Source organism: Miniopterus schreibersii (assembly GCF_964146895.1).
Source record: "Miniopterus schreibersii genome assembly, chromosome: 2".
NCBI classification, from domain to species: domain Eukaryota; kingdom Metazoa; phylum Chordata; class Mammalia; order Chiroptera; family Miniopteridae; genus Miniopterus; species Miniopterus schreibersii.
In genome coordinates this window covers 77,700,246-77,728,007 of record NC_138102.1, presented here as the reverse complement: position 1 = coordinate 77,728,007, position 27,762 = coordinate 77,700,246, and the positions used below count along the sequence as shown (strand labels likewise).

Sequence of the window (27,762 nt, the reverse complement as noted above, 5' to 3'; positions counted from 1 at the left end):
TTAGTTATGAAATGTTACCCTTTCTTGGGATATACAACATAGCAACTGGGAAGATTCTGAAACACCATAGGAACTAGCTAGAGGGAATGCTTGCTTTAGGCTACAGTGGACAAATGAACCCTTGTTGCTAGAGAGACACTGCTAAATATTTAATTTATCTGAATTCTAACAAAAAATACTATAATACCTGTGTTGTGTTCTCTCAGGAAAAAGATGAATGGCCAATCTGCTTTAAAAATAGGAATCCAAGACCTTTTTAGTAACAATAGAGCTGCAGGAAAGATAATAGAACCTTACTGCATTTTCTATTCATTTGAAGAAAGTCACTATTAAAATTGGGTACAAAGTTGGTTATATCCCTTGATTTTTGAAGAAATAAAAGCATCCTAATAATTTCATTTAGAGTTATGATGGGGTGAAATGGGAGAAATTAAAGAGAAAAGATACCGCTTAGCAAAACCTGTGTCTTTTTAAATATTCCATGGAATATTTTACTGAAAGTTTTCAGAATGACTATTCCTTCTTTATAGGGATGATGCTACACATCTTTTTCAAAATGGATATCACTTCTCCCATTATTTTTCAAAAACTTTGTTCTCTGTTGACTTTTTTTTTATTGCTATACCACTTCTGGACTTGGGGTTTTCAGTAGGAAGTTTTAGAAGTGTGAAGATGGAACTGGCTAAATCTAACAAAGGTAGACACAGGCAGCAGTGGGGCCGTCTGGGCAGCTGACTTCCCCTTACGAACACACGTGTGGCTGCGGGTGCCTTGGTGTCTTCCTCTGAAACCTCAATCTCGGCTTTGTGGATTGCTTCAGAAACATAAAAGCCATCTTGGAAACAAACCCTAGGAAACAAATATGTGAATTGCTTTAATGCCTTTTTTATGCATTTGGTTTAGGGATTTGAGTACATTATTAAAGGATGCACTGAACTTAGTTACAGTCTTATGTTGCTTACTGTATAGCTAGGGAGAGCTTATTAGAAAATTCTTAAGGTGCAGTATTTTATGCAATTTTCAAAACCTCAAATTTAATAAATTATCTTAAAACCCCAAATTGATATTCATAGCTGTGCCCCATTTTTTCAATTAGTTATTTTCAAAAATAGTTACTAGTTAATATTTAAACTTTTTCGTCAGTCAACATTTCTAAAACTCAGGTGGTGTAAGAATCACCAGAATATGTGTTCAAATGCAGATTCTGGAGCCAGGAATCTGCGTTTTCAGCAAGCTTCTGAGATGATTTCTCTTGAATACCTTCTTGAACTGCATTTTAAAAGCCACTTTTAAATGACAGAGTGGAAGGTTTGTACTATAGGCTTTAAGAGGCATAATTTATTGTATTGATAGTGTGTCTAATGCATTCTGTATACTGAAATATATCGGCTATGCAATTAACTTGCCTCATGGGCTAGAATCTGCAAAGAAAATGAGAACAATCATAGTTGTGTGCTAACAGTTTCAAAGATAAGCCTAGCAAATAGGAATATTTTACATTAGGGGAATTAACAGATTTTCATAATTTAACCCATTAATCGTTTTTAAGTAACTCCACAATGAAATATTACTTGATCACACAATAAAGAATGAAAATTAAGAATCTTTAGAGCTAGAGGAAACTAGAAATTGTTCAGTACAACCCTTTCATTTTAGGTGCAGTATTGCAATCTAAGGTCACACTCTTGATAAGCAGAGTTGGGCATATGCAGATTTTCTGATAGTGCAGTGCCCACTTCCACCCACCCCTTCACACAAACACAATCATCTTTCAAAAAGTATCTAGTTAACTCTAGCATGCCACTGGAAGGGCATCTGTGGTAAGCATCTTAATCATTTTGACTATCTGTATTTTGAGGAAGTTTCATTTTAGACAAATACTTAAATTGTTTTGCATTTTTATGCACATACCAAAAGATGGCAAATGAACATCATGAGAGAATAGAACCAGCCCACAGTATAAAATCTGCAGCATTTCATCCACTTGTAAATTAGGTACACAGGAAATTGTGAGTTGGCTGAATTCTCTTTAAGGGGCAGTTATTTTCCAGCATCACTGAAGGGGACCTGACAAGGCCAGAGAAAGCAATGGAAACATTGACCTCTTGTCTTAAAACCAGTGAAGAATCTGATCATTTAAGCGGTTGGTCTTTCTGCAGAATCTTTTAGAAAAGAATTTTTCTATGATAATTGTGAATAAAACATGGTTCTTTGGTGGTCATGAGATTTTACTAATCTGTTACTTCATTGCTATCTAGTATGATACCTGAACATTTTAAATAAATGTTAATGAAATGAGCAGAGGTTTACTATGAAACCCATTACCAACTAAAATATAGTAAATGTGTTTGTGTTAGAGTCCAGGCACCTTGGCACAATGTGAGAAATGGGACCAATTGGTATGACTGAATCTTCGGTTAGATGGGTTTAGCTATTTCAGTTTCTTGAGACTGCAACTTGAGAATTTCATTTTAATAGCTTTTCTCCACACTACAGGAAGGGTTCAATAATTGACATTTACATGTTTGCACAGCCAAAAGCCAAGACCCATAGCCCATCAGGCCCCAGCATCTGCATTCTCTTAAATTTTGTCTTTGGTAAGAGTTAACATTTTAGAAGAACATTTGTGCTCAAAGTAAGAAATCAGGATTTATCTGTGGGTTGTGTTTTCTTGCTTGCTTGATCTTGTATTACAGATACCTGTGTGCTTAACTTTTTTTTAAGTAGCTACTGAAATGTTGCATGCAACTAATGAATCTAACCTAAAAGAGGCCAAGCACAAGGGGATTCTGGCTTTGGGCTCATCCTCTCTTGCAGTGTTAGCAGCTACTTAGTGCCATTGAGGCCGTACAACGTGTTTTCTCAAAATTTGTTTACAAGATTGTTTATAAGTGCTACTCTGTAAAAGGGTTCCCTGGTTTATTAAGATGGGAAATGCAGATTGAATAGTTTTGTGCTTTTGTTTTCAGTGGTGGGCCTCTTAGAGCTGCTAATTTGCTAATGCTCACAGTGAATCCTATAGGAGGACTATAATATGTAGTGTTTAATCGTGGAAACATCCACACCATCCCCTTTCTCCAGATTTACCAGCTTAGTGTTCTGGATAACATACTTTGGGAAACTAGCCCATAGTAAACCCATTTGCTCCTATATTACATTTCAATATCCAAATCAAAGAGGTAAAATTCTTCCTTACTCTCGCTCCTGGCATAATCTCCACTCTTCCATAACATCTAACATGTTTACATGTTAACCTTACTTTTTAGATTGTTAGCCCTTAGAAAGCAGAAGCTGTCTTAGTCATTTTAAATACTTTGTTCTTTGCTCAGCTAGTGTAATGCTTGTGGGTAGTAAATGTTGGATGAATGAATATTAGACATTCTTCTGTCCATTTGCTTCATTTCCCCATAAAAACAGCTGCCTTCATGTTTTTTAATCTGATTTTACTTGTAAGGAAATGCTGATTGTGTCTGTAGAATCATAGGTGCACAGGACAGAATGAGTCTCGGGTAAGTCTCACTCAAATGATTGTTTCAGTGGTACTTCCCCTTGGTTAGTGGGGGCCACCATTCTTTGTGTGTGGGTGGTCATACTCTCAAAAGGTTTTAGAGTCTTTATAAGGTGACATTGTGTAAACACAAGATTGTAAAATGTAAATCAATGTCTCTACATTTGATCCTCAGGTTCTCATAAAGCAGGATAAATATATCATTTGCTATGTCTTTTGTCTTTAAATAATTACTTACTATTGGCAAATTTAGTGGCTTTTTAGAAAGTTATTGCCAGAATTTGCTTCTAGTTTATTTTTCTCATCTTTTTAATTGTAAAAAGTTGTAAAAGATGTAGAGTTGGTGTCACATAGCATCCAGCCCAGGATATATAGAGTGCTAAAAAGAAGCTGAAATGGCCTCTGAATCTAAGCTCTGGTTAGTTGCTTTCTCCATTCTTTAGCTTACTCCTCACACCTTTCTCCCCACCCCACCCCCAGCTTTATTGAGATATAATTGACATATAACTTTTTGTAGGTTTAAGGTGTACAATATAATGATTTGATATATGTACATATTGCAAAATGGCTACCACAATAAGATTAATTAACACATCCATCATGTTACATAGTTACAATTTTCTTGTGTATTAACTTCAAAGACCTCTCTTAGCAACTTTCAAATATACAGTATGTAGTCACCATGTTATACATTACACCCCCAGAACTTATAATTGGAAGTTTGTACCTTTGACCACCTTCACCCTTTCCCTACCCCCTTTCCCTTGCCCCTGGCAAATACCAATCTACTTTCTGTTTTTATGAGTTTAGGTTTTTTGTGGGGTTTTTTGAGATTCCACATATAAATGATATACAGTATTTGTCTTTTTCTTTCTGACTTATTTTACTTAGTGTAATACCCTTAATGTTTTTCCATGTTGTAAATGGCAGGATTTTCTCCTTTCTTATGGCTGAATAATACTCCATTGTGTATATATACCATGACTTCTCTATCCATTCATCTGTCAATGGACACTTAGGTTTTTTCCATGTCTTGGTTATTGTAAATGATGCTGCTGTGAAGATGGATGTGCAGGTATCTCTTTGAGATAGTGATTTCATTTCCTTTGGATATATACTCAGAAGTGGAATTGCTGATCATTTGGTAGTTCTATTTTTAATTGTTTGAGGAACCTCTACACTGCCTTCCATAGTGGTTGTACCGATTTACATTCCCATCAACAGTGTACAAGTGTTCCCTTTTCTCCACACCCTTGCCAGCATTTGTTATCTCGTCTTTTTATAATAGACATCTTAATAGGTGTGAGGTGATGTCTCGTGGTTTTAATTTGCATTTCACCAATGATTAGTGATGTTGAGTACCTTTTCATATACCTTTGGCCATTTGAATATCTTCTTTGGAAAAGTCTCTTCAGATCCTTCGTTCATCTTTAATTTGATGATGATTATTATTTGTTATTGAGTTGTATAAGTTCCTTATATATTTTGGCTATTAGCTCTGTAACAGATACGTGGTTTGCAAATATTTTCTTCCATTCAATAGGTTGCCTTTTCATTTGATCAATTGTTTCTTTTGCTGTGAAGAATCTTTTAGTTTGATATAGTTCCACTTGTTTATTTTTGCACTTGTTGCTTGTATTTTTGCTATCATCAAAAAAATCATTCTTAAGACCAATTTCAAGGAACTTTTCTCTGATGTTTTCTTCTAGAAGTTCTATGGTTTTAGACTTTTAAGTCTTTAATCCATTTTGAGTTAATTTTTTGTGAGTGGTATAAGATAGGGGTCCAGTTTTTTTTTACATGTGAATGTCTAGCTTTCCCGGCACCACTGATTGAAGAGACTCTCTTTCCCCATTGATATTCTTGGCTCCTTTGTCAAATATTCATTGACTATATGTACATGGATTTATTTCTGTGGTCTTGGTTCTATCCCTTGGTTCTATGTCTGTTTTTATGCCAGTACCATACTTTTTACTATAGCTTTGTAATATAGTTTGAAATGAGGAAGTGTGATGCCTCCAGCTTTGTTCTTTTTTGGGGGGATTGCTTTGCCTATTCAGGATCTTTTGTGCTTCCATACAAATTTTAGGATTGTTTTTCTGTGGAAAATGCCATTGGAATTTTGATAGGAATTGCATTGAATCTGAGGATTGGTTTGTTACAGACAGTTAATATTATTAATTCTTCCAAATCATGAACAGAATATCCCTTCATTTATTTGTATCCTCTTCAATTTCTTTCATCAATGTGTTGTAGTTTTCAGTGTAGAGATCTTTCACTCCCTTGGTTAAATTTATTCCTAAGAGTTGTTTTTGATGCAATTGTAAATGGGATTTTTTCCCCCAGATAGTTCACTGTTAGAAACACAACTGATATATATATATATGTTGACTTTGTTCCTGCAACTTTACAGAATTTGTTGGTTGGTTCTAACTAATGATGCACCACCATTACAACATTAGGGAATTAGATTTTGACTCTACATGTAATTTACCATTAACAGCGATTTTTAAACATGTTCATGCATTTTCATAACGTTAATTAAAATTTAAAAATTTCAGCTTGAAGAATGTTCTTTAGCATATATTGTAAGGTAAGTATACGGGTGATGAACTCCCACAGCTTTGTTTGTTTAGGAATACCTTTATCTCTCATTTGTGAAAGACAGCTTTGCCTGTTATGGTATTCTTGGTTGACAGCTTTTTTGCTTTCAATATTTTGAATACATCATCCCACTCTCCTGTTCTGTTGAAAAATTCACTGATCATTGTAAGGGGGTTCCCTTTTATGTAATTTATTTATTTTCTCTTGCTGCTTTCAAAATTCTGTCTTTGAATTTTGCCAATTTAGTTGTCATGTGTCTTGGTGTAGCCCGTTTTTTGGTTCAACCTCTTTGGGATCCTTTAGGCCTCCCTCATGAATCTGGATGCCTATTTCTCATCCCAAATTTGAGAAGTTTTCAACCATTGCTTAAATAGACTTTCATTCTCTTTCTCTTCTTCTGGGATTCCCATAATGCATATATTGTTTCTTTTTATGGATGTCCCCAACTCCCAAAGTCTTTCTTCACTTTTTCATTCATTTTCTTTTTGTTTCTCTGGGTAGATAATTTCAAATAACTTATCTTCTATTTTATTGATTCCTTCCTCTGCTTGGTTAACTCTCTTGTTTAAGCTCTCTTTTGAATTCTTCACTGTAGTCATTGTATTCTTCAGCTCTAGAATTTCTTTTTTTGGTGGTTTCTATTTCTTTTGTTGACTTATCTTCTTAATTTGTTTATGCATTATTTTTCTAATTTTCTTTAGTCTTTGTGTTCTTGTTTACTAAACTACTTTAAGAGGATTATCCTAATTATTTGTTAGTTTATAGATCTCTATTTCTTTAGGGTAGTTATTGGAGCTTTATTTATTTCTTTTGGTGTTGTCATGTTTTTCTGATTTCTCATGATTCTTGATTCCTTACATTGGTATTTGTGCATTTAAGCAAGCAGTTTCCTCTTCCAGAATTTGGAGGTTGCTTTTTACCTTCACTAGTCAGCTGGTCGTATTCTTGGGCAGGTGGGGCTTGCTACTGGTGTCTCTATTAGGGCAAGGCCACTGCGTGTGTTCTGAGGTTGTGGGGAATGTGTCTGGCTGGGTTCTGTGGTTGGGTGGGGTACTTGGCTGGGCCCCTGGTTTGGGAGGGGCTTTGGTTATGTCCCATGGTCAGATTGGGCCACTAGCCCTGAAGTCACCTCTGGCTGGGTGAGGTTACAGTCTCTTCCCTGGCAGGGCGGTGCTACTAGTTGGACACCATGATTGGGCTAGCATGGGTTGGGCTCCACAATTGCTCCTGGTCAAGTGAAATCTCAGGCTGTGCTTCCCAAGTGGATGGTAATGATGGATGGGCTCAATGTTTAGGTGGGGCCACAGACTGTGCCCTGAAGTTGGGTGGGACTAAACGCTGGACTTCACTGCTGAGTGGGATTGTAGGCTGGGCTCTGTGGCTGAATGCTGCTGTAAGTTGGGCCTGTGGCTTGGTGGTACTGTGGGCTGGGCTCTGAGGCTTCCCAGGATTATTCAGGCTCCTTGGTTATACCGAGGCAGAGACTATGTTCAACAGTTGGGCAGGACTGCTGACTTGGCCCTCTGCCCAAATGGGGCTGTAGGATGGACTTCTTGGCTATCTGGGTTGAGGCTATACTCACTAGTTTGTTGTGGCTGTGAATTCTCTGCTTCAGTGGGGTAGTAGTATGGCTCACTGACTGGGAACCCAAATCAGGCAGAACTGCCAACCGAGCTCTCTGGCCAGACAGGGCCACTGGCTCCACGCTGTAGATCAGCACTGCTGCTGGCTGGAGTCTTTGCTGAGGTGCCCTGCAAGCAGGATCATGGCCTACCAAGGTTTGAGGGCTGCTTACTGTAAGACTTGTCCCACCCCCCTTCTCCATCTCTATCTGATCCCCAGTGGCCTCTGTGAGGCAAGACCTGAGTGGGCTTGTCAGGAAGCATCCTGCCACTTTGGGTGAGCTGGATGTCCACCTTGGGCTCTCTTTGCCTACTGGAGAAACTGTAGACCTTGGTGGGGAGACACTGGATACAGTGCTGTGTTAGCCTGGAGGAAGGGTGATGTAGTCAGAATGTAGCCATTTCTCTTATCCTTCTAATGTTCTCAGTCTCCGTTTTTCAGAGGGGTGCTTCAACCCCATCCCAGGGTGCTAGGATTTTCACAATGGTGACTTGTCTGTTGCTAGTTGCTAGTTAATCTTGGGATGGGGACTGAAGTTCAAAAGGACCTATGTCACCATCCTGATGACCTATTGCAGTTCTGAGCAGTCATCAGGTGTGACAGAAGTTAACTTCAGTGTGCAGCCAAACTATGGGTGGTTTGTTCATTTAAGCCATACTAACAGGCAGCTTGTACTTCTTATTGAGCCAGAGACTGGAAACTAATTACTCCCTTATAAAAGTCAAGGATAAAATAGTGTTTTTACAGTTTCAAGTTTGTGCACAAGGAATATTTCTTGGCTTAGGAAGCATAGGTTTATATCAAGCCTGCTGATCCTACAGGAAATGGGACTGCTCAAGAAGTGTATCTCTAGCTGTTATCTTAGTGTAAATAAAACTGGAATTACTCTTAAAAGCTTCATGACGTGCAGCGTCAAGGATATTTGGGGAGAGAAAGTACATTCTGGGCTCAGCTGGTTCTTGAAATGACACTGAGCAAGTTCTTCAGGGAGCAAAAAAGGATTTAATGACATGAAGGAAGAGATGAGAACTTGAGTAAAATGATTCTGGGCTTTAGAACCAGATGGAAAGAAAAGGACAAATGTTCCCCTGTAGCTATTGATCTATCAATAATACAAAACTGCATAGTCACCTCTTGTTAACTGTAGGAAGGGAGACCAGCATTTTCTGATCATTTACTCTCTGGCAAGCTCTCTGCTGATGTTTTGCTATATGATGTAGAATTTCATTTCCACAAGTAAGAGGGAAGGTTGGTGGTAGCTACCCCATTATAGGATTGATGGAACTATATGTTAGATTCAGTGGCCATGTGTCCAGAATTAAGTCAATAGACCACTTGGGCACATAAGTGACTAGTCTCTTGATTATGGTTAAAGAAAGGCCATTGGAAAACAATAGTTTAGTTGGCAAACTTTATCTACAAAGGGCTAGATATTAAATATGTATTTTAGCCATTGCAGGCCATATGGTGTCTGTTGCTACGGCTTAATTCTCCTCTTGTAGCAGGAAAGCTGCTATATGTAATTTGTAAATAAATGGGAGTGGCTGTGTTTCAGGAAAACTTTATTTATAAAAACAGGCTTTGGGCCATTATTTGGTGACCCCTCATTAGAGGAACAAAACTTTATGAGAGAAGTTTTTAAGGCTGGTGTGTTTTATCAGCAGGAAGCATGAATACAAACTTCACACTTGGCACATGATAACTGCTCCATAATTATTTAACAAGCCAGATCCATGAGCCTATATTTCTGCTGATTTAAATAAATACAAGTAGACTTTAGCTGCATTATAATAAAAGAGGTTAGGTATCAAAAAGGTTCTTTTTAAACTAGGTTTATTAGATCTTGTCAGAGGAGCTTAAAGGCTTTGGAAGTCTTTATCAATAGGGGAGCTGCATGATGTGAGTTAAGCTCAGTCCTATTTGAGGACACAGGATTTAAGGCATTTTAAGATGTACTTTTAGGACATAAAGGCAGAGAGATGTTTAAGAACTATGAAGGAACAATCAGTAAGTCGTAGTGATTAATTGCATATAGTGATGTGGAAGAAAAGGTCAGGAATAGCCCCAAAGGTCTGAACTACAGTAATCTAAAGAAAAATGGTGTTGTCATCCATAACAGGGATGCCATGGCTGAGCTCCAGGGTTGCAAGAAGACACTTTGATTGGATTTTGCACCATATTAAAGATAGAATGCATCAAATCCATCCCTTCCTCTTTTCTTGCCCTCCAGTCTTCTTCTACAGTGTCATATTATGCCTGTGTCACCAGGGAAAATTTCTGGTTTGGTCGTTCAACCAAATCAATATTTATGGGGCATCCACTGTGCACCAAGCATTGTCAGAGGCATTGCATCCATACACTTGACCACTGCTTTGCTTACCTCTTTGCATGTTTAGGAAATGAGTGCAGAGTTGGTGGATTTTAACTACTCTAGAATAGATTCTTCCTCCTGTGTTGTATTTGGTAAGTAACTCTGCCAGTTAGTCTGTTTGGTCACATCTATAGCACAAGACTCCTCTTGTAGACCAAACTCCCATATTTTCTGTGGTTGCTTGAGAAGGAAGATTCTGAGCAAAGAATTAGAAAACTCTGTGCCATAAGGTTCTAGCATTCAAAATAGAGAATCTCAAGCTTATCAGGCATGGAAAATGTCAAGGCCAATTATCTTCATACAGATAATTTACTACTGTCCAGAGCAGAAATGAACCTGAGCCTTTGGAGTTGGCAGTACTCAGCTAATGGTCGCCTGAGAGGATTCTGGAACATAAGGCTCTGGCATTCCACCCTCTTAATATTTGATGTAAGTCCCCAGTCAGATCACAGGCAAACACAGCTCCTTTTGGTTAGTAGTAGCATGTCTACTATGGGCAAAGGAATTTAATATGGACTCTGAGAAGGAGATAATTTTAGGGCAAGTTTTCAGGTGCGGGCATGATTTGAAGAAAGGAATTTGGATGGGTGAGGGAAAGTGTCAAGGTGGCTTATTAGAAGACAAAGTAGGTACAGGGAGGGAGGGAGAAACAGGTGACTGTGAGGTCGGCATGGCAGTGGGAGGTCAGCAGGAAGAGCTGTGCTGTTCCACCAATGTCTCTGGCATGCTCCTAGTCACGATGGGCAGAGGGAGGGTGAGTTACTCTGGGTCCTATGATCATTGACCTCACTCAGAAGGTGGTCTCTGACAACAGTACTTAGAGGGCTCAAGAAACACCCCTCCTCCACAAAGTCTAACTCAAATTTGACTGTTATAAGAAGCAAAGCAATCCAACGTAACTCTGGCTGATTACCACTGAAGGCTCTGTAGAAGTAATAATAATGAGACTCCCTTTATCAAAATATAATAAAACTTCCTACAAACACAATGCCAAAAATCTTGGAAGAACTGTTGTCACCTGAAATTCCTTTCAAGTCAGCTTTGAGTGGATCAAAAAGATCGGTGACTCCCCAAGAATTTAAAATCTTTTTTAAGTTGAAATGATTTTGGATCCTAAATCTAAAAAACAAAAACAAACTATGAACTTTCATTTAAAATTCTCATTCAATATACTTTTATATGCACCGTATAACCTCCAAACTCCCAACTTTGAATGTCAGGGTTCTCCAGGCTCATTTCCAGTTATATCTTTTATTGCTCCTTCCCATAAACCCTACTCACTAAATAATCCAACCACACAGCACTCTCTACCACCTCTGTACATTTGCATCTGCTGTTCTTTCCAGATGTTCTTCATCTTCCTTGACTTCCTTTGAATTACTATCCTTTCCTCTAAGCCCAATTCAATTGTTATCCCCTACTCTCCAGCTGTTTTGTGACCTTTGGTTATTAAAGCCTCATTTACACTTTGTTCTACTCTTTTGATGTACAAAACATTTTGCTTCCTATTATTGTTATTTATGACATTATAAGCTACTTGAGAAGAGAGGCTACCCCCTGAATTTTTAATTTTTCTAATAATAATTACTGAGTGCTTACCATGTGCTAGGCACTGAGAAAAGTATTTTATGTGGATTATTTAATTTCATGTTCACATAACTATGTTATTATTATCCTCATTTTACAGATGAGAAAACTGAGGCTTAAGAGTTAAAGAAACTTGCCCAAGATGACAATGAGTGCGCGGTGGAGCTCAACTCAAATCGAGGCTGGCTGAGTGCAGAGCTTGCCGTCTACATTTTGCTACCTCCCATCCCATGTGGCATCTCACACATAGTAGGTGCAGAAAAGTTGTTGACTGAGAATTAATAGTGTCTCATTCAATATGTTTATAATTGATAAGACATATTTTTATGTTTGCTGTGTGCAGTGTGCCTTTGACACAGCAGGGAAGGAATTCAAGTTAAAGCTTTGGTTTTCCTAGTAAGTCCTGAGAGCAGGAAGAATGAGCACACCAACTTTGCAGTATTTCTGCAAAGGCATGATATTTTAAATTTTACTGTTGAGGCATCTTTAGGACTGCTGATATTATTTTTCTTTGAAAATAAAAAAGTTTAAAGTAAAATTTAGAGGTCTTTTTCTATAAACCATGCAGGACTTATAGGAGAGTAAAAATACTGGACAAGACCATTTAATATCAAAGGTCTTCATTGCCCTACAAGAGAACGTGACCGATATTTTAAACAAAAGTACCAGATTTTCTCATACATGGATGTTTTGGATCTTCAGCATAGTTTCCAAAAAGGGCACATGCTTTTTCCAACTCAGTGCTGACATTGCTAAAAATAACTTTGATCATCTCTTCTGAAATTTCTCAAATACTTAAAATACATCTTTTGAAGACTTTTAATGCTGAAACAGTGGTTAAGAGTATGAACTCAGGAATCTAGTGCTGGGATTTGAATCCTGGCTGAGCCTCTTACTAGCTGAGGGACCTGGGACAAGTTACTTTACCTCTTTTGTCCTCAGTTTCCTCATTTGTGAAACAAACATAATAGTAGTACTTTTTCTTAGCTTTGTGAAATAATGCTTGTAAAGTGCTCAGAACATGCTCAGCATTGCTCATGCACTTTATTGTTACCATTGTGGTTTTGTTGTTTCTGATGGTATCGAGAAAGAGCTAAGGGGTGTTTGAAATCAAGTACAGTGATTATGGTAGATGATAAAACTGTAATATTATTTTTAGTGACTAAAGATAATAGTAAAAGTGAAGTACAACTATAAAAGATGAGTGATTTTTTTTCTTTTCTTGTATGGCTATGAAGGCCAGTCCAGAAGAAATACTACAAAAATATCTTGAGTTAAAAAACAAAACAAAAATACCCTTTACCAAAACTGGACAAGGGCATCACAAGAAAACTGCAGGCCAATATACCTTATGAATAGTGGCAAAAGTCCTCAAAAAATACTAGCAAATTGAATCCAGCAACATATAAATCATACCACGACCAAGTGGGATTTATTCCAAGAATGCAAGGTGGGTTCAACATGTGAAAAATCCATCAGTGAAAAACACCATATTAATAGAAGAAAGGACAAGGGCCACATGGTCATCTCAATAGATGCAGGAAAGGCATTTGACAAAATCCAACACCCTTTCATAAACACAAAAACAAAACACATTAAAAAAATTTGGAATAAAAAGGGAACTTTTTCAACCTAAAAAGGGGCACCTACCAAAAATCCACAACTTAGCATAATACCTAATGGTGAAGAACTGAATGTTTTCCCCTAAGATCAGGAACAAGACAAGAATGTTCACCACTTCTATTTAACCTTGTACTGAAGGGTATACATGGAAACGATGAAAGAAAAAGAAATAAAATGCATCCAGATTAGAAAGGAAGAAGTAAATCTATCTCTATTCAAGATGCCTTGGTCTTGTACGTAGAAGATCCTAAGGAATTCACACACATACAGAAAAAACTAGCAGAGCAAATAACTGAGTTCATCAAAGATCAAGATACAAAAATTAACTCTGTTTCTTTATACCAGTGATGAACAATCTAAAATTTCATATATAATAACATCAAAAGGAGCGAAAGTCTTACAAATAAATTTAACAAAAGCAGTACACAACTTGTTCACTGAAAACTAAAAAATGTCATTGAAAAAAAACTAAAGTAAATGAAAGACACCGTGTTCATGAATTGGGGCACTTAATTGTGTTAGAAAGAAATATTGCTCAAATTGATCTACAGATTCTACACAGTCCTTACCAAAATCCCAGCTGCTTTTTTTGGTGGGGGCGGGGGGGGGGCACAGAAACTAAATTAATTCTAAAATTCATATAAAAATGCATGAGACCCAGAATAGTCAAAAGGATCTTAAAAAAGAACAAAGTTGAAGGACTTATAAGCTTCTTGATTTCTAAATATACTAAAAAAGTAGTCATCAAGACTGTGTGGTACTTGCAAAAATATAAACATTTATACCTATAGAAAAAAATTTAAAGTCCAGAAATTAACGCGTACATTTATAGTCAATTGATTTTGACAAGGGTGCCAAGAAAATTCAGTGGGATTTATCCATAAATGGCATTGAGACAATTGGATAGCCACATGCAAAGAATGAAGTTGGACCTTTACCTCATACCATATACAAAAATTAATTAAAAATGGATCAAAGACCTAAAATAAGAGCTAAAAATCTTAGAAAAAACAGAGACATAGATCTTTGTGACCTTGGTTAAGCAATAGTTTCTTACATATTACATTAAAAAAGCACAAGAAAAAAATAAAAAATAAAATGTCATCAAAATTTTAGACTTTTGTGCTTCAAAAGATACCATTAAGAAAGTGAAATGACAGCCTACAAAATGAGAGAAAATATTTACAAATTGCATAACTGATAAGGGACTAGTATCTAGAATATATAAAGAACTATTATAACCCAACAATAAAAAGATAAGTAACCAATTTAAAAATGGACAAAGGGTTGAAATAGTATTTCTCCAAAAAAGGTATATAAATGGCCAAAAAGTACGTGAAAGGATGCTTGACGTCATTAGTCATTAGGAAAATGCAAATGTAAGTCACAATGAAATACCATTTCACATTAACCGGGATGGAAACAACAAAAAAAAGATGGGGACTGTCTCTTCCTACAGCTGTTGTTACACACAGTTACGAGGTCAGGTGGGCAGCAGTCTCTTGCCTCCAGCCTGAGGAGGAAGCCAAAGCACAGAGGAAGGCATTGCTGGAGGGCAGAGCAGGTGAATGCATCCTAACTAACATAACTAAAAATAACCATACAGTTTCTGAAGGTAAACCTTATAATATCCCTAATTCATAATTTGGGAAGGTAGTCTTTGTCCTCTTCTATCTCCCTTTTCTCCATGAAGAACTTTAAAAAAATTGTAGTAAAATATATACAACATAAATTTTACCATTTTAACCATTTTAAGTGTATTATTCAGTGGCATTAAGTACATTGCTGCCCAACCATCACCATTATTCACTTCAGAACTTTTTATTATGCCAAAGTGAAACTGTGTACCATTAAACATAAAGAGGGGCTTTAAAAAAGATGGACAATAATAAGTGTTGACATGGAAAAACTGGAACCCTCATATATTGCTGGTGGGAATGTAAAATAATGCAGCTCCTTAGAGAACTGTCTGGTAGTTCCTCAAAATGGAAAATGTAGAGTTAACACTTGACCCTATAATTCTAGCCCTAGGCATATACCCAAGATAATTGAAAATATGTATCCACATGAATAGTTATAGAAACCAAAACGTAGAAACAGGCCAAAAGTGTCTTGGCACCTAACTGTCTATAAACTGATGGAGGGACAAACAAAGTGTAATATATCCATATAATGGAATATTATTCAGCCATAAAAAGAATAAAGTACTGATATATGCTACAATAAGGATGAACCTTGAAAACACTGTTTGGTGAAAGAAGCCAGACACAAGAGGCCACATATTGTATGATTTTATTTATATGAAATGTCCAGAATAGACAAATCCATAGAGACAGAAAGATTAGTTGTTGCCTAGGGCTGTGAGGGAGGAGAAATGTGAGTGACTGCTACTGGAGTTGGAGTTTCTTTTTGAGGTGATGAAAATGTTCTGGAATTGGATAGTGGTGATGGTTGCACAACTTTGACAATATGCTGAAAACCTCTGAATTGTACATTTTAAGAGAATAAATTTTATGGTATGTGAGTTAGGTCTCAATTTAAAAAAAGAAAGAAAACTTCCTTAGTAAACACAAACCATATACCATGATGATCAGCAAGCAGCTCCTTGAAGGAAGGGCAAAACTCATTCTGGATCTATGAGTTCTGGTGAATCTTAAAAATACATATATCACTTCTAATGTTAGAAAAAATGCTCATGCTTAGCTTCCTATACTATGTTGAACTAATAACTAAGTGTTTTATTCATGTAACAATGATACACTTGACATTATTAGCCTTTCTTATGTGGCATTACTTCATTATGGATTTTGTTTTGTTTTTTAACTTGGTGAGTTTTGCCTACCTTCTGCCCTGGCTATGCTAGATGCCACTTTAGACCTTGGTCCTTAACTTACTGGGCCTTTCTTTGGGTGTTTTTATTCCAGTGCCTGGGCTTATTTTTAACTCCTCGAGGGAGCACTGCCAAGGCCTCTGGCTCAGCGTGGCTGGGAGCCTGGTCAGTAGAGGAGGCCAAGGAGGCCTGTGGGAAGGAGTGTGAAGAATCCACATGCTGAAAATGAGGCCTCAGACAACAGTCTTCACTTAATGCTGATCTACAAATTAATTATAAATTTACTCTGATTTCAAATGTACTGGAGAAGCTTATTATTTAAAGAAGCTCAATGAGAGATCTTTTGCAAAGTAATTTGCAAATAGAGTTTGCTTTAGAAAAGCAAAATCTAGCACTATCATTTAACTTTTTAACAATTTGTATTTTTATCTATTGGCCTTTCTCAACTCTATTTACTTAGAAGTGAAAGAAAGAAACCTTAAAGTCTTAAATTTTTATGCCTTAATTTGCCTTCAGATTAAAATCGTACCTGTATTTCAATTACAAAAGCTATCTTGCCCCTTTTGTTTTGGAAAAATGACAGTTGTATACTCTTAGGATGTGATAAAATTTGGGGTACATTCTTCCAATGTAACTGCACTGCCCTTCTCTCCCTGCCCAGACAACCAGTTGTGACCTGAAGCTGGAGTGGAGCCCTGGGGGCTCCAGTGTGGCCCAGTAAAGGTATGGTAGCTCTTCTTGAGAAGACTCCAGGAAATTAGCTCCTTTCAGCCTGTGTAATGAGCTAGTCAGCAATGACTCTGAAATGGACCCAAATTCTAGGGTGACTCCCCCTTGGCCTAACTTCTGGGGGTACATTAGACAAGCTGGCCAAATGGTTAAGGACAGACAGATCCTCGAGTGTGACCACCTGGGTTCTCTAATCCAGGCCTAGCCAATTGGATCATGGTGCAGAACTCCCTGTAACAATGACGCAGCTGCTTACCTGGGCAGGAACACCTCCATTCTGGCTCTCCTCAGGCTGGAGGTCCAGATGCTGGCTGTGAGGTGTGCTGGATGATGCTGGCTGTGAGGTGTGCTGATCAACGTAGCTCAGTGAGGTGTCTTTGTCACATGGCAGCACCAGGAGTAGACTCCCTGTACTTGCCGGGTAAGGAAGCTCCGGCAATCCCACCTGATGGCCCACAGGGTCCTGGAACTGGCCTGGAAGTTCAGTGGATGGGGGATTATATCTGTCCCAGTAGCCAAGGGAACTAAACAATGCCAGACTCTGGGAAGGGTAAACACACATAACTGGAAACAATGCATTTTATTAACGGGGTGTCCATCTCACTCTCAGGAAGCAGTTTGAAGCCAAAGTAGCTATGGCTACCTTTTCTGATTCTAGGACCTAGAATCTCTTAGGATACCCTCACAAGGCTTGAATCACAGGGCCTGCAGTGGTTGGGCATGGTAGGGACTATGATGTGCGGGAAAACCATAGACCTGTCTTAAAGGGGCAGCCACTACAATCTTGGCTTATTATGGCCATGTGGAGACTCAGGCTCTTTGTGCCAGATCTTCCTATCTTTGAATGAAAGCTGTAAATTCAGATGTCATATGAAATTTTACAATTTTTAAAACACTGCATAGGCCTAACACAACAATCCAACAGGCTGGATTTGACCTGGGGCAGATAATTTGTATCCTGTGACATAAACAAATAGGTCTCAGGTTGGAAAGCTGGGAGCTTGTGGACAAAGGCAATGGCTGGTCAAGGACAAGTCCAACCCCTTAGGCAGAGCATGTTTTCAGAAGCACGTGGTGGGACAGGTGGCAGCAGATACAGATGGCCAGAGACAGGGAGAACCAGCAATGGTTGCTGGTGAATGGAGAGGCAGTGGCAAGACCCAGTGACGGGACGAAGAAGGCAAGTAATATGGAGCAATCCAGGCAGGCTGGGGAGAGCTGGCAGCCTCTGGGGAGCTCCAGGCCTGATCCCTTCCGTGGGAGGACAGCGAGGCCTGTGCCCTAGTGTTGGGGGACAGCAGAGATGGCTGGCCACTAAGGCAAAAATCTTAGGCTCAGTGGGGAAAGACAGGGGCATGGGTCACACTCCTTACTTCAGCCTCTACTATGCGCCAGCTACTGTGCAGTGCATGCTGGGAGAAACGAGCATCCCCACCCACTGGCCACCATGCAGCTGAAAGTCAGCTCATCCAGCATGGGTCACAGCCAGATCTTCAAGAACTATGGTGCATTGTAAATGTATATTTACTTATCCAATAGACACTGTTCCGTTCCCATCTTCCTTGACTTCTAGTAATAATTGTTGGTCAAATAAACAAAAATAAATACACTGAGCACTCATAATATGTCCAGCATGGAATCAAAGCAGGAGGAAAAGCAAGCTTTCTAAATGACAAAGTTCCCAAACACTGATTTACATTGCATTGACTTTTTCCTGGATGAGAACATTATTAGTCCCACAAGCTGGAGGGGGCTGAGCCTGCCAATGAAGGAGAGGAGGTGTGTGGGGCAGGATGGTGGGGTCCCTTTCTCTTGCCTGTTAGGACCCCACTAGTGTGCACACCACACACTAGTCTGCCAGAATGGGGGCTGCCCGGCCCTTGCTGACATGAGTGGCCATCAGGCAGGGTGGTCAGGCAGAGTGGTGGTATTTCAGGACCATGGCTTTCAGTGTGGGCCTGCTCTTGAGAACTTTTAGACATGACTCAATCTTCCATCCTTTCTCAGCACCACACAGTGAAGCAATATTCATTTTAAGGGAATATCAGCCAGGGGAGGGGTTTGGTCCAAACATTTTTGGTTTCACACTAACTTGTCCATTTACTAAGTGCAGAGGGAAATGTCAGGCATGAAATGGGTTTCTCTTCCCCATCTGCTTCCTCACTGTCCTCTCTGAGTCTCCTAGCTGCCCGATTGTTCCTTACTCCACGTAACGCACAGGAGAGGTAACCACAGAGGAACTCAGCCTGACCCCTTCAGAGCAGACACCTGGGCTTCTCCCGCTTTATACCCCTGGCTGGTGGAGAGTGAGCTCACCATAGTTGACCTCAGCCATTTGGTACATCATGGGGACCTGGAGGATGAGGCCCTGCGCACAGGTGAAAGGCAGGACCTGAGTGTCTGTGGAGGGGAATCTCTGCCACCAGGAGCTTTGGAAAGACACGGTGCTTACAAGCGCCAGCTGAGCAAATGCTGCACCACGTTGGTCCCACGTTGAGCCCTCTGGGCCCTCACCTGCAAGCGGGAGAGCAACTGTGTGGCTGACACCTGCGTACACATTCTAGAAGGTGCTGAGATATCACCAAAGTTTGGTTTGTAGCCTGCTTGTTAGTACCTATTAGTTACAGAATTGTGTTTATGACTAGCTGTTGCTGAAGACCAAGATTTAATTCTTTTCTGAACAGGTTGGGGTGCTTCAGCTGGTTCCAGATGGTCCCATCTTGGGCCGCTTCCCAGGAAGCATTAGGCATGCACTGCTCAGGCAGCCCCCTGGAAGGGACTGAGTGCTGTGCTGGGAGATGCTGCTCAATGTTACCCCCAGCCCACCCCACCCCCACCTCTCCCACAGCTGGGCCTCAGACAACAACTTCCAGGAAACGATCTTCAAATATAAATTTCTCCAGAGAGAGGAGCAGGCTGATCACCCTTCATGGGATGGTTTTTGCCCAGCCCTTTATTTATTTAATAAATGCATACTTTGTGCTAGATTCTGTTCTAAATGCTTTAACAAACCCTTACCAACCTCTCCTACCAGTTCTATTGTTATTCCCATTTTTACGGATGAGGACACCAAGGCTTGGAGAGGTTGTCCAAAGCCATGTACCATCAGTGGCAAAGCCAACATCCACCCAGTTGCTCAAAATAGAAACCTTGGATTTGAACCCAGTCAGCATGGCCCCAGACTCCAGCATCTTCATAGCTGCGGCAACTCCTCCTCTTTCTTAGAGGACATTTGTCCATGGGTTGAGAGCAGTTTACTGTGACCTTGATCCTGTGGCAACACAAGCTGAGACAGGAATTTTTAAGTCAGGGTAAGGTCTCTCAAGAGGACAAACTTCTGCTGCAATTGAAGGCAGCCCAAGTACCTATCTGCATGGTTTCTGACAAGTAATGGGTAGTATTCTGTTTTTTCAGCCACCTGACATTAGCCTCATTGAGGTGACGGTTTTCTCTTACCTGCGTTCTGCCTGAAGGCCCACTCCTTGGCCTGGACGGTGGTGCTATTGGACTCACTGAGGTTGGCTGGCTCCAGGCTGCAGTTGGCCTACCAGAAGACCTGCTTCACAAAGCAGGGGGAGAGTGGCATCTCTGCTTGCACAAATAGGGTGCAGGCCAGCTCCATCTTGGTGCCTTGGCTGGAGTTGGGTAGTGTGGCATAAACAGCATGCAAGAAGTCTCTCACTATTTGGTCTATGAGAAAGGTGTTTGGATAAATTGACAATGGTGTGAGTAGGGAGTTAGCACAACTCCGTTTGCACATTGCATTGAAATGTGGTCCCAGAAACTCTACTCATTTCATAAGGTTCATCTACCATATAGAGCCAGTTTGGTAAAGTTGTAGCTAAACTGCACAGGAATTAGCCTTGATCTACAGATCCACAGAAGTTGGGGTTGGGAGGGAGGACCATGCTATATCTGAAAGAAATCTGGCTGTGATTAAGCTAAACACAAAAACTACAAACATCTCAGAGGTTATTTTCCCTTAACTTCTTGATTCAGAAATGTTGATCAGTGCTAGAGTAGAGAGGACTGGGAAAAGCTGCAGGTCTAGTGTGCAGGGTGATGGAGCTTCAAATACTTACAAAGTCAACCAATTTATGGGAAAAGTCACAAGTAACAGTGATAGACAGTGGCCAGGGTGAAAAAAATGGTCAATATATCTGGTACAGGGTCTAAAATCCATCTCTATGACTGCATATCACAAGCCCAAGTGACATTTGGATGCATCAGAACTGTATTTTCAATTGGAGAAACACAAAGGAAAAGTAAGAATGCCTCCCATCCCCCACTCCCTAAAAACCAGCAGATAGCTTGTGTTATTATTGTCAGTAAGAGCCTGCAAGAAGGTTGAGGAAATAATCAACATTTGAGAGAGTTGATAGTTTCCACTTTCTTGGATGACAGCTGGACTTCTATTTATTTACTGCTTTACAGGAGACTGTTTCCTTCCCTCCCTCCATAATCAATAGCAGGTTTCTTTTTCACCCTATTATCCACAACAGTGGCTTCTCTTTTCCCCTAGGCATCTGCAGCTGGAGCACTGCCTCGCCTGCTGCTGAGTCAGAACACAGCTGAGTATCCCAAGCGTCCTGCTCCTGATACATGTGGGCTGGACTTTTCCAGCAGTCAGGTGTCCTTTCTGGGCAGGCTGGCTCTGGAACACGCCCTTTCCTTGTCTCCCTCATCACTCCTTCCTTTTAGGCACAGTCATGTGGCTGTCCACAAATCTCCCCTGTGAGACACATGATTTGTACCCTCTTTCTGCACCGCCCTGCCCCGGCCAGTTCTCTCAGGATACTTGCTGGAATGTATCTCTGACTTGCCTTGGGATGCATCCACTCCAACACCCTTCATGTCACAGAGGCCAGGCCATGAGGCAGCGGCAGACTCTCTACTTGCTTGGCCAAAGTTCTCTGGAGGAGCACAGGCACCCAGAACACACCTCTGCCAAGGCCCCAGCCGCCAGACACAGAACACAGTTGTGGACAGATTTCACTCGTCCATAAAACTTTACCACCAATACAACTATAAAAAATGGACTCAGGAGATTTTATATATCTATAAATATATGTCTATATATAGATATATATCTGATGTGATATATATACATATATCATGAATTATAGCAGAACTCCAATGCTTGCCTTTTATTTTAGTGAGAAAAGAGATGAATGAAAAAATACTCATCAAATTGTCCTCTCTGAGGGGTCATATGTACTTACTGAATCACGTTCCTGTGAAATGTTGACTGTCTGCAGGGGTGAACTGAGTCACTTCAGTGGTCCATTCTGTAGTGTGACCTTAGGGATGGGCCAGGGGACCAATGCTTTTTTTTTTAAGCTGGACACATTAAAGTAGCAGAATACATTGGCTTCAGAAATTTTTTCTCCACCTGAGCCTAGTCTGTGCCTGCCCATCTGCACACAGGAAGAGCTTTTCTAGACACCAGAATAAAAAGTAGTGAAGGTTGATGGTGTTCCCAGACTGTGCCAAATGCTCCACATTCAGAATCACATTTAATCCTTTCAACAACCCTGGACGTAAATGCTATTATGATCCCCACTTATAGATGAGGGAGCTGGGCTCAGACAAATGAATAAACTTGCTCAGTGTCATTGGAATGTCAGAGGTGGCTCTTCACTGCTCTACTGCCCACAGATGAAGGACAGGTGGGCTGGGAGCACTGGTCTCCTGCTCAGGAGAGGCTTTTCCTTTTGAGATGAATGTGGGCACAAAGCGTCATGGAGCACTAAGCTCCGATTTTGCCTTAGCGCCATACATTTCCTAGGTCCTTATCGGTGACGGGGCAAAAGGGACTAATGTGAGTGCTCCTCTCCGGCAGCCCTTGTAGGAGAACCCTGCCACTGCTGGCTTCATTCCTGCCGGCCTCCCACTCCTAGAAAGCCGTCTTTCTTGCTGGACAGGGGTGAGGTGGCTTTATTGGAATGCTGAGCAGGGAGGGAAGCCCGAGGGAAAATCATAGGAGCTATAGAGGTCAGGAATGTCCTGAAGGAGGTGTGGAGAGTTTGAGGAGACGGTCTCTGAAATGGGTGCAGAGTGAGAAGAAAGTGACAGAAGAAAAAATGATATTTTCATGGGTCTTGCTGCAGACCAGCCTTTTAACTCATTTGCAAGGCCAGCGTGGAGAGTGCCTCCCTTTTTAATACATTTGCTGAAATGAACTTCTTGAATGTAACACTGCATTTGATGGATCCTGACTTTGTAAGGTTAATGTACATAAAATTCTCAAACTACAAAAACTATCTTTTTGATGCTGATGTTTTAATTGACTGCAAATTAAAAGAGAGTTAAGTTTAGGGTGGCATCCTAAGGGTTTGTTTGGTCTGAGAGAGTAACAGGATACCTCTGATGAAAACTAGAGAATGCAAGGTGCATATGTATTTATGTAACTGCTCAGTGGCTTAGAGTGGGGCTAAGGAATTGTGGAAAGAACATAGGATTAGGAGTCAGAGAATCTGAGACTTGAATCCTGGCTCTGCTACTTGCCCATTGGGTGAGCTGAGTCTTGTCAAATCATTAACCTTTTGTCTCATTTGTAAAATGGGGATTATTAATGGAGGCCTAGAGATTGTATGTGGTTTCTATGAGGATCAAATGACAAAATAAATGTAAAAGTAAAATCCACACACAACATCAAACAGAATTCCCTCCCAGGGACCAGGCCACCTTCATTTCCGAGGCCTCTGTTCTTAGCAGCATTCTCATGCTTGAGAGAAAACTGTAAAGTGTTCTTTATTAATTTATCTAGAAAAGCAATGGAAATCCGTAGAAATTAGGGCATTGGGAAATCGTGCATTTCATGTGGTGAAAACAAAGGTACTCTTTTGTGATATCGCTGGTGTCTGCTCTGAGTCTCAGGCTGTGCCTATCTGACCAGCAGGTGGGAATACTGGCAAAGTTCCTGGTTGTCACACATTGGCTGGATACACAGTGAGATGACAGTGCTCATGTGTCCTACTGCAAACTTGGATAGATCTTTTTGTTGATTAAACAAGAACAATGCCCCAAGACCCCAGATTGTGCTTTAATGCTGCTTGTTATTTATTGGTCTGTATTGACTTTTGAAAAGAAAGACTAGGCTAAGGCAGGTGATGAGTGTTTTAAGCAGCACACACATGATTCCCTGAGCTATCTTGGCGCAAATCAAACTATGGGGTATTCTGTTAACTAGAACTCTGTAAGTGGCACATCCCTATTCATAATAATTAACCATGCCCCCGTAAGATAATAAAGCAGTTTTTGAGCAAGAGGGAAAAAAAGTGGGATTATGTTTCAGAGTTTGACTATTAAGCATTCTTTTTTTTTAAGCATTCTTGACATTCGTAATTCTTGAATGGGCTCCATGGAAACCCTGCAATTATCATATTTGGTTAACCAGGTACTGTGATTGTACCCGACAACAGAGAAGTGACTATGATCACTCCCCTTGCTCTGCAGAATTGCTGCACTTGCATTTCTTGCTTTTTTCTTAATCCTGACCTCCCAGAGACTCTGCTCTAAGTTAGGCTAAAATGCCTGCCCCTCTTTCATATTTCTATTTGGTCTTTATAACCCAGTTTAGATGTTGTCTTCTGGGAGCCTTCCTGATTTGCCAGTGGAATAAATCATCCTTCCACTGCTCTTCAGTACTAACTGATTTCAAATAAATACACTTACTGCCCTGTGTTAGATTGTATTTCCAGGTGCATCAGTCTTGTGAGACCTAATTGTGCTCAGAGTTTTCTTTATAGATCTGGATGCTGAGTTCCTGGCACAGCCCGGCCACACAGCAAGAGCTCAAGAGTACTTGATGAATTGCATTACACTGAGTCTAATGTGGCTGACGAATAACTCCATGGATGTGTCCATGTTCGTGATATACAAAAATTAAGCTCAATAACCTATGTTTGTTTTTGGTTACCCCCAGAGAGATAATACATTTATGTTTTGTCCTACAGGTTCACGAGAATTGTTTTGGCAGGGGACTGGGTGTAGATGGAAGGGGATGGGAAGCACAGCTGGTGCCGTGGCCTGACATTTTCAGTGCTCACCTTTGTGTGCCACCGCAAGATTCCAGCTCAAAGGAAGTTCTCACCAAGACTGTGTTGGTATTAGTTCTTGTACTTTCTAAAAAATATTAACTTACACAATTGTAACTCCCATCGTTTTTTATTGACAACTTATTCTAAGAGAAGAAAAAATTATGTGGATGAGTGTGTTAGAATGCAGTAGGTAGGTCAATACCAAGCCAGGCATTAAGCCAGAGGCTGTGGGTGTCGGCCAGGTGTATCTGACGTGGCATTCATGAGAATTTTGCCACTGCTGGTAGAACTGCTCTAAAATACATAATCATAAAAATATGTGGGTAGAGATGGCACTGGCTACAAGTCACAATTTATGAAAGCAGTTTGGTCAAGAGCATGGGTTCTGGAGGCAGACAGCCTGGGCTTGAGTCTCAACTCTGCCACTCACTAGCTGTGTGACCTTGGGCAAGTTGCTTAAACTTTCTGTGCCTATTTGCTCATCTCTAAAATGAAGATGATGATATAATTACCTACTTCAATAAGGCTGTGGTGACAATTAATTAAAGTAATATTTGTGAGGTGCTTCGAACAGGGCCTGACACCTAGTAAGCACTGTAAAAGGGCTTGTGAAGTGAAACTGAAAAATTGCCATGGAATCCGAGGTTAAAAGAGAACCTTAAAAAATCGTCAGGGGGAACCGGGACCCAAAGTTTAAATGCTTTCTGTTACATTCCTGCCTAGCGGTCCTCCCCCTCTAGGGGCCCAGCACTGGTAGCTGGAAGCTCCCCATCTCCCAAGGCAGACTGAGTGTGAGGGCCAGGAGGACAGCGGGGAGTGTGAGTGTGAGAGTGAGCAGGAGCCAGCAGCCTCCTACCGTGGCCGGTGTAACCCAGGGCCTCTGCCAGCTGCCGGCCAGTGCTCCCTTGGGCTCCAAACTGCAGGGTCTCTAGAGGGACGGCCACGCCGGGGGAGAAGCGACAAGGCTTGCTCCGTCTCCGTCTGCTGCCGCGCGGTGCGGAGGCGGAGGGCAAGCTCGGTCTCCACCGAGGTCAGGGCCTCGCGAGGCCGCCGTTTCCTCCGCGGAGGCAGAGAGAGCGCGGAGGGGCCGCCTGGAGGCCGGGAGGGTTCCTGCAGTTCAGGGGGAAGAGATGGAGGGCGAGGCGGGGCGCCGTCCCATCCAGCCAGGACTACAACATCCCGGCTCTGGGCCGGGGGCTGAGAATGGCTGGCGGGAGGTGTTCGTTGAGCGGCAGCCTTGGTTACCCGCCCCCAGCTGCATTCCTGCATCCTGTTGTGTCTGCACTAGAAACACTGTGAAGCAAAACTGTCAGCTCGAAGGCCTGGATTCGGGGCCTGCTTCTGTTCCCTTATTAGACGTGCGACCTTGGGCAAGGCCCTGGTCAGATGAGAAGCAAACCATTATGCTGAAAAAGATATGTAAGAAGTACATTCTACTCAATTTCCTTGGTACTTAGTTTATAGCTGTGCCATGTCTATCATTAATAATAATAATAATAAATCATATTATATTAAAAAGAACTTTGTATTTTCTCAGTTAATCATTACAACAATCATACAAGATAGCTGTAATTATATTTCAAATATGGAATTGATGAGGTATAGAGAGCTCAGTGAATCATTTAAGAAAACATGAGGAATGGTGTTCTGTGAGCAATATACAAAATATTGAAAATATAAATGCACCTTAAAATATTGACACATGAACTAATCATACCTAGAATATAAGAATTCTTGTGATGTAAATTATTTTTATAAAAAAAGCCACTTTCATAGAGAGCAGAATTACACAAACATTACTCTTATGACAGAAATGTCCCCCTCCAAGGAAACGAGAGCTTAGCCGGAAATTAACGCAAAGAAGAGAAAGGCAAAGTTCAAACTGGTTTCAGTGATTATGCCCGCAGCCATTTTTGCTAAGTTGTCTAACTTGGATATCAGCCAGGACTGATGTGAGAGAGTCCCAGTCCAAAGTCACTTCCTATGAGAAGTTTGCAAGTAAGGCCACTGGGCTCAGTGGTGTTCACCTCAGATGAAGTCCCAAGGTGAAAAGCACCCTCTTTTCCCAACTTCTCCTTCCTGCAGCCAAGCACAAAGGCAGTGCTTTAGTGATTGCCCAGTCGGGGTGGGAGGTGCATGTGTGGAGAAGTCTTTCCTTTGTGTGTTCCAAGGTAGGGTGTCCCAGCCCACAGTCATTTGTGAAATGATCAGGTCGCAGTGCTCTTGCAGCTCCTGTCGCCTTCCTCCGAGACACTCAGCCGTTAGGCCCTTCCTGTCCTGGGCTCCCCTTGACCTCATCCCCGCCATGGTGCACCATGGGTGAGCTGCTTACTCACAGACTCCCGTGTCAGACTGCCGCGTTTCCTCCTTTGATTCTATTCTTGTGGGTCTCCAGCAGTAATGTGCTCCCCTTTTATTTAAAAAGTGGAATAGAACCCTTTGAATGACAAGACAGTACAGGGAGGAAGCTGGCAATTACCGTCTCTGCCAGCGATGTCTCTTTCACTCGATCCAAATTCCTGGAGCCTGAGGTCCTGCAGAGAGCCAGGAGAAGGAGCACTGCCCGGCCAGCGAAGCCCAGATCAGAAACAGAACAGGCCCTGCAGAGGGAGCCAAGCAGACCCCACAAGCCTCCTTAGGCTTGTGACCTGGTTGTACCAGCAAGGAACCCCTCATGTAGCCCCTGTCACTTTGAGGAATTCCACTGACAAGTCAGCCTCAGGATTTTTGCTGGGTACCAGCTACCCTCGTCCTGTGAAGAAAACAATACATCAGTTTTTGGGCCCTTGAAACTTTTAGCAAATGAAATTTCTGGAAAAGAGAAAGAAAACAGTGCAAGATGGCA

The 27,762-nt window shown here is 40.9% G+C and overlaps 1 protein-coding gene across 1 annotated transcript; it reads right to left on the bottom strand.

The window, feature by feature from the left end:
- On the bottom strand, positions 1-27,224 carry SERPINE3 (serpin family E member 3; the record flags this gene model as incomplete). Its single annotated transcript, XM_081127740.1, is given in 12 exon segments — positions 1-141; positions 144-149; positions 153-271; positions 755-841; positions 11,125-11,225; positions 17,132-17,215; positions 17,217-17,349; positions 19,192-19,389; positions 20,332-20,419; positions 20,423-20,565; positions 25,774-25,901; positions 26,974-27,224. Coding segments are annotated over 12 exon segments (1,479 nt in total).
- Positions 27,225-27,762: the final 538 nt, after the last annotated feature.